A 13,971-nucleotide genomic window follows, 5' to 3' on the forward strand; every position below is an offset into this window, starting at 1 on the left:
TGATGCTGACAGCTCTGTCAACTCCCTCAGACAGTGGCGTCACGTGCCTGCCTCCTAGGACCGGTAAAAAGTCCCAAAGCCTGACCAATCCCACCCATTGAGAGAACGGAGTCTACACGCTCAATGAGAATTTCCTTCACATTCCCAGCACTACCTCGTGGAAGACGATGAGAAACACAGCTGACAGTTTGGGAGCGGGTTCTGCCACATCACAGACACTGAAGAGAGTCTCTGTAATTTCTTTAATTATTCAAACAATAGAGCACAAAGATAACAGTTTCAAGTACATTCTGATACACGTTTTGACAGGAATAGATATGCATTTAGTCATGAGGGAGGCTGGCAGCAACCACCAAGCGTACATTTTGCACAAACTCTTGGCTCCGTCAACCCTGAATGCGAAGTGGGCCCCTCGTCCTGGCGGGGCTGGGCTGCACCCTCTTGATGCCCTGTACCTAGTTTCTCTAAGCAGTGGTTTCCTTTCCTTGCCTGTGAAAAAGAGAATTTTAAATATAAAGCAGTGGGCGGATCTTAAGAAGACAGACCAGGAGGGCTGGGGACAGCACCCAGCAGCATGGACACTGCCACCGGGCCTGTCCAGGAGGCAGTGCCACCCAGGAGTCAGGATTTCCCATCTGGGTGAGGGTCTGCTCCAAGGTGCTCCAGTCACCAGCAGAGCTGCACCGTGGCCTCAGGCACCTTGGGGCTTGGTCAATGACTGGCTTCTCTCTGACCATCTGGGCCGCACGGCCACATCGCCAGGTCTGTCAACACAGCCAGAGGAGCTGCTGTGCCCAGTGCTTCTGGGTTAACTTTTGACTGACTTGAAATTATACCGAACTGTCAAAAGAACAGAAACCATCACACTTCCTCCGAGATTGTAAACATCAGCCTGGAACCTGCTGACCATCTAGAACACCAAAGAAAAGTCTTTTACAGAAAATGGCTGAGGACTGCTCCTGCACAGAGGGCCCGGCCCTGTGGAGGCTCCAGAGGCCCTGTGCCATCCACCTGGGCACACAGCCTCCCCGGAAGGCCACTCAAGGGCAGACCCTCAGCAGAGCAAACCTTCAGGGACTGGTCCCAGCCTCAGGAGCGAGCCCCTGCCAGGTGGGGCTGAAGTCTGTTCACTCCCACTCCCTAAACCTGGACCACCTTCCACACAGGCTCCAGCTGCTAGGAGGCCCCGAGCTCACGCAGCGCCACCCTTCCAAGGCTCAGCCTGCTCAGATAATTTAGCCCAAAGCACAAAGCATGGCAGACATCTTCTGTAAGCCAAAAAACTGGTAGTAGTCCTCCACCTGGGACCCTGACAACCGCCAAGGGCAGAGACCCTCTTGGCCTCCAAGGCAGCATGAAGCATGGAAGGACCTTCCCCAGCCCAGCACCCACAGCAGCATGCTCACTCAACAGGGATCAAAGTCCACGCCTGACCGCCATGTCACACAGACAACCAGCGTAGCCTGAGGACCTCAACAGCAGCCCCGACATTCCAGCGACTGGCCCATGCCACTGTGGGCTTGCCACTCGGATTTAAGGGGACCCTCAAGAAAAGAGGATAGAGCTTCAGAGAAGATCAAACCTGGTCCTCTCTTCTAAGGATGCTTTCTGGAAGGGGCACAACAGGACCTCAGAAAGCAGCAATGGGCCTCCTCCCTACGGATCACAGACAGCACGAACAGGGTCAGGCCAGGGGTCTGCCCAGCAACCACACACAGGAGTCCTAGCAGAAGGTTCTCGGTGGCCGTCTCCAGGCCACCCCCTCTGGGCTTACACATTAGGCTTTGCTAGTTAAGGGGTGGGGTTAGGGGGACAGCACAGTCCCCACGGGTGGCACCCCCAACCTTTGGGAGCGTAGGAAGAGTGTCACACAATAAATACAAACAGAGCTGAGGTTTCTCCAGCCATGAGAAGAAAGAAGTTGGTTTGTGTGCCTACTTTGGTTACCTAAGTCAGTCAGTCTGAGTTCACAGTATAAGCAACACATCTAAATAGAATATTGGGAGCGCCTGTGAGCACTGGGTTTCCCAAGCAAAGAAGCCAAAAAAAAAAAAAAAAAAAAAGAAAAAGGGCTGCAACGGGGATTCTTAGTTATTAGATACTAAGCGGTCTGTGCATGGCACATTTTATTTCTATAAAACTATTACAAAATATTCAAAAATACATTTTAGTAAATTTACAGCAGTTATTTCTCAATTTATTAATGCAAAAACATCCTTTTGTTTTCTCTGTACAAACTGCAGGCTCCATCCTCATGGGCTCATCACTATGTGCGCTTTTAAAAAATATTATTTTCTAATAAATTCTTTGAAGTTAAAAATAAGAGTTCTTCCAGTTTGTCAAAAAAAAAAAAAAAAAAAAAGAAAGAAAAAGAAAAGAAAAAAAGAAAAGAAAAAGAAAAAGAAAAGAAAAGCAAAGCAAAGCAAAGTGTGTATTGTGTGTGTGTAACAGTCTTGGCTTCCAAGAATGTGGCAAAATGGTGAATACAAAGGGAATATGAAACCATAAAGACAACAGAGGAGATGGCTGTTACATCGGAAACTAGTTAAATTAAAATAATATATTTTCATATTTTACACTATTTCAAAAATGAAATGTAATTCAGTTAAGTATTGATCTCTCAAAAAATCTAATTTACAATTCTGTGTATAAAAATATAATTTGTGGACCCCCATGAAGCACGTTTGAGTTTGCACTTGCTGAGAAGCAGGAGATGGAAGGGAGGGATGGCAGGGACAGAGGTTTGCTTTCTGACAGCCGGGACGAGGGACATGTAGAAAAATAGACTCTGAGCAGGTTGCTTGGCCTCACAAAATAATCTTTCCCCCGTGAGTACAGTTCACATGATCATAATAAATTATCCAAGAAACAAACTATTTAAGGCTCTTGAAGGTCCGGTTCATATTATTTAAAACATCTATTCATACCAAATAAATAGCCAGGAGAGGAGGAAAAAATAACCAAAATAAAACAATAACCAAAAAATTCAAAAATTATATATCAACTAAACACAACAACAAAACTTCCCGGGGTCCTTGTTTCCTTAGAGTCTACTTTGGACTGTCCTACTTTATTATTATTATTATTATTATAATAACTCAGTCTGGTTCGTGCGCCTTTTCCGAGTGTCTTTTTGCTTTGCGTTGCTGTTGCTGCCCTGCCCCGCCCCCTCCCGCGCCCCTCCCCGGGCCCCCCAGCTTCAGCTGGACTTGACCGCCATGCCCAGCGGGTGCAGGGCCTCGCTGTCCAGGAGCCAGGTGCCTATTTGGTAGAGCAGCTGCGAGTACCAGTGGATGCCCGCGGTGGCCCCCGCACCCGTAGCGTCGGCTGCACCTGGCGCAGGCGGGGGTACTCGGCTGCCGCCGCCCCCGCGGTCCCCACCGCCGCTGTCCCCGCCGCGGTCCGTGCGCGCGGGCGCCAGTGCAGCCAGGAGCGCGTGCGCCAGGCGGAAAGGCGCGAAGGCCCGGTGCGCCCAGCCGTGCTCCTCGATGACGGCGTAGCACGAGGCCAGCACCCGGTTGATGAGGATGGTGCCCTGGGCCGTGAGCGGCGCGTAGGCGCCCGCGGCCTCCTCGCGTAGGGTCACGCTGTGTACAGCGGCGGGCAGGAGCCGGCGGTCCCCGTCGCGCTCGGCCACCACATACACGCGCTGGCCCGGGCGCACGCGGCTGGCGAACAGCGCCCGATGCCCCAGTGCGCCTTCGAAAGGCGGCCCCGCGCCTGAGAACGCCTCGGGCTCCGCGGCGGCAGAGTCGTTGTGCGGCGCCACGAAGAGCAGGTGCGCGGCGGTGAGCAGCAGGCGCTCGCGCGGCTCCCGGGTCTCGATCACATAGAAGACCTTCTTGGCGCCGTCGTCGCGGTCCAGGAAAGTGAGGAAGTCGCTGTAGAGTAGCCGGCCCTGGTCGTCCGCCGCCAGCACGCGGTCCCCGGGGCGCAGGTCCTTTACCAGCTTGGTGCCGCCCTGCTCCAGGTGCACAGTGGCCGAGCCCGGGAAGCAGCCGCCCGATTTGGCCGCCACCGAGTTCTCTGCGGGTGAGAAGAAGGGAGAGAAGAGAGGACAGGGCATTGAGTTCCGAGAGGGAGGCGCGTCTCGGGGAGGAGGGCGCACGCTTGGTGCCCGCGCGCCTAGGCTAGGGATGCGCTCAGCGCTGGGCGGGGCGATTGATTCCAGGTGGGTCCCGCACAGACCTCCCTCCCCCAACCCCACCGCCCAGGGACAGGATTCCGACGCAGGCACATTCCTTAACAACTCTCTAAGTCTGCGCTGGCGGTGACAGAGGTTGGCTGGCGTTTCCTGCAGAGGCCGGTGACACTCCTTCCTTCCGCCTTCCTCCAACCCCACCCCCAGCTCCGCACACACCCCCGCCTCGCCGCGAATCCATCCAGAGGGTGTTTGCTCTGCACTTGGATTCCTCTGGAAGCCTCCTTGAGATCCCGCGGGCGCCGGGCGCACCCTCCTTCCCTCCCGCCCCGGCGCGGGGCGCGGCGCCTGCTCGCGCGCTCAGCACCCGGGCTGCGCGGCGGAAACCCCTGGCCCGCAGACCCGCCAGCCCTCAGCACCCTGCCGCGCCTCGGCGTGGGCCTGCGGAGGGGCGGGGGCGGGGAGTGAAAAATAGCTGCAGTAGTTGTAGCAACTGGACAAACATTCCAGAGATTGGCCGAGGTGTGAAAATCCGAGGCTTGTGTGGATTTTCTAATTAAAATCCAATAAAGGGCCCAGCATTGTCATTGTGATTTCTGGGATAAACAGGAGACACTCTTGGAAGCGGACACTTCCATTTTCTCCCCTCCCTTTTCTCAGCTCACTCTCTCCCCAGCTCGCGGGCCTCCCCCTCCCTATTTGCTCAGGTGCAAACCCCCCCGTGTGCAATTCACAAGCACTATTTGCACAGCCAGGCCTCTCTTCCAAGCACTCAAGATGTGTATTTGAATTTTAAATGGCGGGGCCTGTTCGGAGCGCTGGAAGCTCCGAGTCTCAAGGCCCCTTGACTACCCGCTTTCTCGAGCCCTCTGTCGCTCTCTGAGGCTCACTGTCCCGAGGACAATAATTGAAGTTGGGGCGGAGCGCAGGGGGCCGGGGAGGAGGGCGGGGAGGGCCGTCTTCTTTGCATTCCAATCTCTGGGATCATGCTTTTTGCAAATAGAGATTGCCAGAAAGAATCTTCCTGCTGGAATTACAGGGGGCTTTTAATCTTCTCATCGGTTTCTCCGGCATGAAGTGCGGGGCTGGCCGTTGGAGGCCCTCCGTAGCTCCCCGGAATGCGACCCCGGGCGCTGGCTAGCCCGAGTCGTCGAGTCGCACGGCCCGGCTTGACACGCTGCGCCCCGCGCCCCCGCCCGTGTGCGCAGAATGCCAATGAGCGGCTCCCGCGCCGCGGCTCTGCTCTCCCGGAGCGATCCGGCGGATGGATTAGCGCTGCTCACTTGGGAGGAGGCCTCCGGAGACCCCCGCTAGGGGGACCCCGAGGGCAGGGAGCCGGGGAGGAGGTTTTGCTCAGGGAGCGCCCTGGGCCCAGGGGCCGCCGCCGAGGCCGCGAGGTGGGGGTGCCGCCTCCTGCCTCCCTGCGGCCGGGAGCTCTCTGGGCCGCACACCCGCCCCTGCCGCCCCCGCTCCACGCCTTTGCTTTCTGTGGGGACAAGAAGCCACGCTTGCCTTTACCTACAAGTGTGCCTTGACACCTTTAAAGTGTTTTCCTACTAACATATTGCCATTAACTTGGAATTTAGGAGACAAGTAGGGAAACCTGGAAGGGGGGTGAGGAAGGCAGAGTTTCCCCGAAATTCACCGTGAACGGCTTTGCTAAACGTGCCGATTTATGCGGGCGGAGGAGAGCGCTGTGCACACAGCCCCAGGCCGGAGGTTCGCGTGCGCGCGATGGCGCCTCCTCTACCGCTGTTCCTCGCCAGCAACAGCGTGTGGCGTTGCAGGCCCAGAGAAGGCAGCCTCACGCCGACTCGGGCCGGCTTTCCGGGACTTGCCCGCCGCCCAGGGCGTCCCAGCCCGGCTCCCAATAGGAACGCAGGCTTCGGGCGCGCGGCCTCCAGATGCTGGAGGTGGTTACCCCTGGGTTTACTGCCGCCCACCAGGCCTCTCCCCAAAGGCTCAGCGAGTGAGCGAAGGCAGCCTAGGATCCACGGGCGCCCGGCCGGGAGGAGCCAGGACGCGGGCTCCGGGGCAGGACAGACGCCCCTGCGCTTGGGACAGCCGGTGGGGGCAGTTGGTTCTTAAGCCCTAACGAGAGGAAGGAGCTCGCCCAGACCTGGCTAACCGCGCAGTGCTGCCTTCCCTCGCCTGGAAGGGGCTAGCGCCCCTCCCCCAGTCACGCTTTCCCACCCCCCTGCAGTGCGGGCTCCAGAAGCGGGCAGGAAGCCACAGGACCCCACCTCCGGTCATGGAGAACCCTGGGCTCTGTGGCCTCAAAGGTAGGGGTGAGTTCGAGGGGCCGGCACCTCACAGGGCAGGTTCCCACCGCGGAAACGCAGTCATCGCCCAGTGCCCCTGCTCCTGGCCCTCAGCCTACCCCCAGGTTTCTTTTTCCCTTGAATTAAGCCGGGGGTCTGCCAGTGGCCTTCCGTGGGGGCGGATCGGGGGTCCAGGGCCAGCTTACCTGCTTTCACCGAGCAGTGGATGTGCGCCTTGGACTCGTAGTACACCCAGTCGAAGCCGGCCTCCACCGCCAGGCGGGCCAGCATGCCGTACTTGCTGCGGTCGCGGTCGGACGTGGTGATGTCCACTGCGCGGCCCTCGTAGTGCAGAGACTCCTCTGAGTGGTGTCCATCCTCGTCCCAGCCCTCGGTCACCCGCAGTTTCACTCCTGGCCACTGGTTCATCACCGAAATGGCCAAAGCGTTCAACTTGTCCTTACACCTCTGCGAAGACAAGGGGACCCCCACCGACGGACACATTAGCCTGGGCGGACGCCACCCCTCCCGGCCCCTCCGTCAGCCTGCCCTGCCCAGTCTCAAGGCGCGAGGGCCATGCAGAGAGGTGGGGAGACGGGAGTTGGAACGGCCCAAACACACGGAAGAGCTGAGCCCCGGGCTGGGGAAGAGGGGCAGCATTTGCGGAGGAGCATGGAGGAGCACGTCCTCTCAGAGTAGAGCTGGGGGCCTTTCTCCAGGTCCTGTAACAGCCGATGCTCCTAGCGGGGCCTAAGAAGCAAATAAAGTTTCTCTGAAACAAGGGACCTGCATGATTCGGACATCAACTCCGGGACCCTCCAGGGGCACCTTCTGCGATACCCGCCCCGCCCCCACGTTGCCCTCCACTTCCAGCCCCCCTTCTGCGGCCCCTTTCTCCACCTGCGAAGGCTCCACCTTCTCTCCGTGTAGAATCCCTCACAGCAGGCCTGACAGATACCTGGGTGCAAGTTCCCAGAAATAAAGAAAAATGCACTGCGCGTTTCTTTGAGAATTGAAGGCCTTGCATTTATTTGCCTCAGGCCCTAACCCTATCCGAGGCAGAGGGGAGGCCAGAAGCCGCTGGCGGGGCTGCAGGGTGGTCGGGAGCCCAGGTGGAAGGCGGCTAGGTGAGTTACCACTTGCAGCACGGGCTGGGGCCGGGACAGACATTCTTTATCTGGACAGCCACATTCTTTTTGCCCGTGGAACTCTTTTCTGCCTGGCTTTTCTGTGGTCTGATTGTGTTTCTTGTTTTCTTTAACCTGTTCCCTTCCTCCCCTCTTGTTTTCTTGGCCCCAGCATAGAATGGTGTCCAGCAAGTTTGAAGAGCAAACTGAAGAGGTGGAGGGAGGGGGAGGGGCTTGAGAGGAGGGGGAGGGGAGCCAGGAAGGCCTGAGGTCTCCGAGTCCTCCGCCTGGGGAGTCTCCCAGGAAGTTGCCTGGTAGGAATCAGGAAGCACTGACTAGGCAGATGCAGACGGGGTTACCTGACACTCAGATTGTGGGGGTTCCCTTGGGTCACTTTCAGATAAGGATGCGACAGAAAGCAGTTGAATCCACTGTGTGTGTTTGTGGGGGCACTGACTTGCTTCCTGGATGTTTATCCTGCTGCTGCTGGTGGGACACGGGATTTACAGAGGGGGAACTGGCACAGATGATGATGGTGGCATCCCCCAAGAAGCTGCGCCAAGTGGAGGCCGAGGGGCAATTTCAAGGTGACTGCTGCAGAGGGCGGGGCTGACCTCTAACCTCCTCCAGTCTGGAAGGATGCTCTGCTTGGAGTCTGGTTGTCGCGATGGAAGGACAGCTTCTGTCCAGGGCCCTAACTGTAGCGTGGGTGGGGGGACCCTTTCGAGAGGGTGGGGCGAGGACGCTGGCCCCACTGCTGCCGCGCTTTAAGGGGACGTGACAAATTGCGCAACAGGAAAAGTCCTGTGTATCTGGCAGCAATAAAAACCAGTAATATGGTTGTAGAGTTAAACATACAACAACTGGGGGTGGGGTAGGGCTGGGGGCCGCCCTGGTAACAGGTCAGTGCCTGCAGGTTTCTGGGCCTGCCAGCAGTTAAAGAAAAAAAAGTCGGAAGGGCAGAATTTGAGTGAGGTCATCTTGAGGATTGAACGCGTTTTACATGAAAATCAATCAGTAAACCAGGGTCAGTTTAGAGCTGTGATGTGAGGCCCGTTGCGCGCAGGCGCACACCACCAACACGCACACGGACCCCCCATGCAAGCCCCCCACCCCACCGCAGCTCCCTCCCCTGGGGCTTCGCCGATGAAGCTTTAAACAGCTTCCCAGGAGGGCAGCCAGGGAAAGGGCGGCAGGGTGAGGAGGACCCGGCCCCCAGCTCTGGGAACTGCGCCACTTGGGCAGGCATGGAGGACCCGGGGCAGGGAGACCCCGGCCTAGCCGGGCCGCGACGGGAGGTGGCAGCGCGGGTGAGGGGCGGAGGCCGAGGGTTGCCGGAGTTGGCGCCCCCGCCCCTCGAGCCCTCCCCCGGCCGGGCTCCGTGCGGCCTCGGCTGGCGGCCTCTCCTCCGCCCGCGCTGGGCGGGATTGTCGCAGGCAAAGCCGGGAAGCCCAGGCCGGTTATTAATTCATTGGGTCGTGTGCCGCGAATCAAGCCCGACTCTGTGCAGCCACCGTGAAGCCCAGCAGGGCCGCCGGGGCCGGGCTTTGTGTCGGCTGAGGCCAAGTTGTTCCCCACGCCTGAGCTCCTGCCCACCTCCCTGATCTGCGAGCCGCGCCGACTGTCACCGCCAGCAGCCGGTGGGCTTCCCCCAGCGCGGGGGTGGGGGCGTCCCAACCTCAGAACAGCCCCAGCCCCCAAAACGCACCTCTCTCCACTGTCCTTTCCCCAGGCTTGGTGGAACAGCCCCTCCCCAAACCCACACCTGAGCGTCTTTCCTGGCGGCCCCAGAGCGCACAGGAAATCTATTTAGTGTGGCGGCTTGGGACCCTACTCCAGGCTTCAGATCCGGCCCTCGGGCCTCCTTCCCCCTGGGACCCCCCTGGCCGCCAGCACCCTCGCCTGGCACCCTAGGCCAGCGCAGGGAGAGCGTGTCTGTCTGCGCTTTCCTCTCCCGGGTTAATATTAACCGGCAGCTCCTGCGTTCCAGAACTGCTCTGAAAGTTCCACTGGGGACGATCTCGCCATGGTTGAGGGACTTGGGCAGCAGTCACATTAGAGACCCAGAGACAGGGAGGGAGACAGAAGAGGAGGACCACGCAGCTGGGGCAGAGCCTAGGTGGTTATTTAAAATGAGGGCGTCCGAGCAGGCTCCCCAAACCTCCCACGGGCCTGGGGCTCCCCTGCCTCCTCCTTCACCCGGCCCCTGCCCTCAGCACCCGAGCCTCCGCCTTCCCCATCCCTTCCTCCCCCACCCTTGACTCCTGGAATCGGGAGAAGGAAGGTAGGGGAGGGATCAACTGGGGGTACCTCACAGACTGCCAGCCCCTACCCCCCTCGGTTTTAGGGGACCTTTGTGGGGTCTGCCTGATAATCCCGGCCTGGCTCTCCCCACCCAACCCCCACTTGGGCCGTCCTTCCCCCTCCTTTTGTGTTGGGAACGGGAATAGCCACTGCCCAAGGAAAAAAGTATTTGTTTTCGTTTCGTTCGTCTGAGGGAAGTTGACAGAAGGTCAGAAGTTCAAATGCTGCCTGTGCGCGCGGCGGCGAGAGTGGCCGGGCGCGGGGCCGCTGGGCCCTGCGTCCCCGGGTAGGGCGGGCGGGGGTCGGGGGTAGGCCCCCTGTCTGGGGGCTCCGGCTGGGACGCGGAGGCCCAGAGGCCGGGCAGGCGGCGGACTAGGGAGGGGGGCGCGGCCCAGGGCAGGCCGGCGGAGCCCGCGCTGCGCCCTGGTCCCTGCGCGGGCGCCCCCATCTCCGCGCCTCCGCCGCCGGGGTCGCTACCGCGAACCCGGCGCTGCTGTTAGCTCCTGCGTTGCCTGCGCTCCGGCGCGTGGAGCGGCAGAGCCCGGCGGCTCCAGCCCAACCCCGCGCGCACTGAAACCCTAGCCGCGGGGGATCGATAACCCAGGAGTAAGTGGGGCTGCATGCGTCTGCCTCGCTGCGCGGCTCTGCGCGCTTGCAGCTTTGCAGCAGGGCGGCAAGGCCCGAGTCCTGGGAAGGGGTGCGAGCCCAGGACCCCTTCTGCAGTATTGGCCTCCCGCAGACCAGGGCAGAAGCTGACCCACTCTGGCTCTGGGACCTCGGGTGTCCACGCCCCCGCTGCTCTCTCCGCAGCGCCTCCCTCCTATCGGGTTCCGAGGGACCCTGGCAAGTCCCCTCCTCCGCTGGGAGCGAGGGTGACGAGAGGATGGGCACCCCAGGCTAGCCGGAGAACTCCCTCCAGCCAGCTGCACACACCGGGCACCCCGTGGCCCGTGCAGAGTTAATTGTGGATCGCGCTGCTCTCTGGCACTGGCGCGCGCGTCCACACTCGCGGTCCAGATTTAAGGTGGTCGGAAGCAGATGAGGGAGAACAAGGAAATCAGGACCATTTCCCATTCCTCTCCTTTCCGACAGCTGGAGCAGGCTACCTCGCCTGCTCCTCGCCTTTCTCGGCCCCAAGCAAGCCTGGGAATCGGGTCGGGGAAGCAGGGCGGCCCAGAGGTAGCTCCTCTCTCTCTGCCGTCCGTACCCTCCCCCTGCACTTGCGCCCCACCAGCGCCACTCCATCAGCCGCTGTGCGCACCTAGCCCTAAAGGTAGGACTTGAATATTTTAATAGGGCAATAAAAAGGATGTTGACCTATATTTGCAAGGAAACCCATTTCTGGCTTCAGTTATACGTGCATGGAGTTTCAGAAAGTCTAGAATTGGCTGGGAGATTGGCAGCTCAGAAATCTCAAAGGAGGTGGGGAGAGAGAGAGGAATTCATATTTTGCTTAGCTTCCCCTCCCCCCACACTAATATTTATTCTCTCTTAATTCTTATGCAAGCAGGTTGAAAACTAAAGTGATGCAATGCCAATAAGTTCTAAGTCCCTCCCCTAAGGTACCTCGGGCTTGGAAGAAGGAAAGAGCATCCTTAAAGAAATATCAATACATTCACACTCTGATGGGCACAATTGCGGACATGCAGTCGCAAAGCCAGCTCTGCGATACAGCCAGGGACCCAGGGACGGGCGGAGTCGCCTCTGGAGCCCCTGCCTTTTGTCAGAACTGCCTCCTGGCTTTTCCAGTTGAGAATTCTTTGGTGGGGAGGTGTAGGGTGGGGGTTGTAGTGGGAAAGAAAACCACAGAGGTGACGGGAAACGTGGGGGCCCTGAGCTCCAATGCCCAAAGCTACGTTCGTTGCAGATTGCCCGGAGGCCACTCCGTGTTTGTGGGAGGGGGATTCCCACCCTCTCCTTCCATTTCCACTCCTGACTTGGAAAGGGCCGACACCCCCCAAGTGAAGGTCTCCCCAAGTTACAAGCCAGGGCAGAAGTAGGATGGGGAAGGCCGTTGTAGCAAGACTCATCAAATCAGGGCCATAATGAACCACGTCTGTTACCGTCCTCACCCCCACCACACCCTAAACTTCTCCAGCTGGACCCTTGACCTCCATTCTCCTCCAGGAACAGGAAGAGATGGGGGGCGGGCAGGTGGGTGGGGAAGAAGTGGGTGAAATCACCTTCCTATCTGCCCGAAGAGCAAACAGAGTTAAGTCTGGAAGTGTTCGGCTTCTCCTAACCCCCTGGAAAGCCACACATTCCACGCCCCGGCGCTGGGTTCCTACCTGAGTCATCAGCCTGTCCGCTCCCGTGTTTTCTTCATCCTTAAATATGATGTCGGGGTTGTAATTGGGGGTGAGTTCCTTAAATCTCTCGGAGTTTCTGGAGATCTTCCCTTCATATCTTCCGCTGGCGCCTAGGGTCTTCTCAGCCACATTGGGGATAAACTGCTTGTAGGCTAAAGGGGTCAGCTTTTTGGGGTGCCGCCGCTTCCCGAACCCCCTGCCCGGTCCGCACGCCAGTCCCGAGCACACCAGCAGCGAGGAGACGAGGACTAGCAGCAGACATCTCGCCAGCAGCAGCATCTCGCCCATGGAACTGATGACTTCCGAGCTGTCCCCGTGCGGGTCCGTGCGCGAGTGCGCGCGGCGGGTGTGTGCGTGTGCGCTCTCTCTTGCGCTCTTCCTTCCTCGCTCCGGCTCGCCCGCCCGCTCGCTCCCTCGCCGGCTGCCTCGCTCTTTCTCTTCCTATATAACCTTGCCCGCCGCGGCTGCGGGGCACTCTCCACCGCTCCCCACCCAGACAGGGGCTGGAATGGCAGGCTGCCGGCCGCTGATAACGGAACACATCGGAGTTGGGTCGCGAGACAGCAATCAAAAGACAAAAAGAGTCTGATTTTAAATGGTAGCAAGCCTGGAGAGCTTGTGAGAGAGGCTGCCTTTAGCACTATATTATAGCTGCCAGGGGCGCATCTGATTGGCCAAAGCCGCACAAGCTTGTCTTCTGATGTTAACCCTGAAGAAGACTACATTTTTTTTTTCTGTTGCTGCTGTTGCTTTATTTTCACCTGAAGGCTTCGAGTTTAAAAAAAAAAATCTTTCCTGAGATAAAGGTGGGCGGGAGGGAGGAGCGCATGTCTTGTGGAAACAGCAGTTACTCCCGGCTTTGTGTACACCCTTGTGTTTCCCCCTGACTTTGCCTGGAATGGTAGGTGCTTCAGTTAAAACCAACTTAAGTTTTTAAAGGACAGTTTAAACCCCCCCCCCCCCCCCCACCACCAAGCTTCAGTCATCAAGCACAGAGTCGTTCACACATTTGAGGGGCACAGCTGCCCAGCTGTTATTTAATTTTTCTTCCCCAGGGACTTTAGAGTGCAGGCTCCTTCTCCCTGCATTTTGAAGAAAGAGGACTGAGCCCCTCCTGAAGAGTCAGCCTCTGTGGACCGAGGATAATTATGAGTGACCATAACTTAAAGCACTGGCATTCGAAATGCTTTAAGCGCCTTAGAAAAATGTAAAAATAGTGCTCTTTTATTGTGCTTCAATTAATACTTTTTTTTTTTTTTGGTAGAGCTCTGCAAATGGGATGGAGGCGTGCTCAAGGGCAGGTACAGAGTGAACTGCGGGCGTCAGGGTGGATGGGCAAAGTAGGTCTGGGGCCTGCACCCCAGCACAGAGGAGAGAGTGGGGGTCAGTGTGTGCGCTGGGTGTGTGGAGGCCATTGCAGGGTGTGTTGGGGGGGGGCAGGCGAGTGGGCGAAGCTGTACTCACACAACCCCCACGATCGATCAGAGCAAAGTGCAGAGCCAGGGATGAGCTGAATGTGGAATTCAGGCTCCTTGCAAAGCTGGCCTTGTGTGGGGGCTCAGCAGGCCACCAGCCTTCAGGCACAGGAGCCACCAGGTCCTAGGGGCTGCAGCCCAAGAGGTCAGGGGCCTTGGGGGAACAGTGTTCTGGTTAATGAGGGGCTTCCTAGAAAGAGGGCACAGTGCCTAGAAGTCGGCAATCTTTGAGTCTATCATCACCTCACTTTTTGCAGAAAAAGTGAAAAAAAATCTCAAAAGTCCTAATTAAACAAGGAAAATAAAATTTGAAGCTCCCCCCAACCCTGCTTTTTTTTTTTTGACAGATCATGC

The 13,971-nt window shown here is 58.2% G+C and overlaps 1 protein-coding gene across 1 annotated transcript; it reads right to left on the reverse strand.

Annotated features, from left to right (window-relative positions):
- Window positions 1-227: 227 nt before the first annotated feature.
- SHH (sonic hedgehog signaling molecule) lies at window positions 228-12,762 on the reverse strand. The gene is made up of 3 exons (XM_005551269.5): window positions 12,122-12,762; window positions 6,609-6,870; window positions 228-4,026 (listed from the first exon to the last, which is right to left on the reverse strand). Exons 1-3 carry the CDS (start codon window positions 12,428-12,430, stop codon window positions 3,200-3,202), a joined length of 1,398 nt encoding a protein of 465 aa, XP_005551326.2. The 5' UTR covers window positions 12,431-12,762; the 3' UTR covers window positions 228-3,199.
- Window positions 12,763-13,971: the final 1,209 nt, after the last annotated feature.

This window comes from Macaca fascicularis, chromosome 3 (genome assembly GCF_037993035.2).
Source record: "Macaca fascicularis isolate 582-1 chromosome 3, T2T-MFA8v1.1".
NCBI classification, from domain to species: domain Eukaryota; kingdom Metazoa; phylum Chordata; class Mammalia; order Primates; family Cercopithecidae; genus Macaca; species Macaca fascicularis.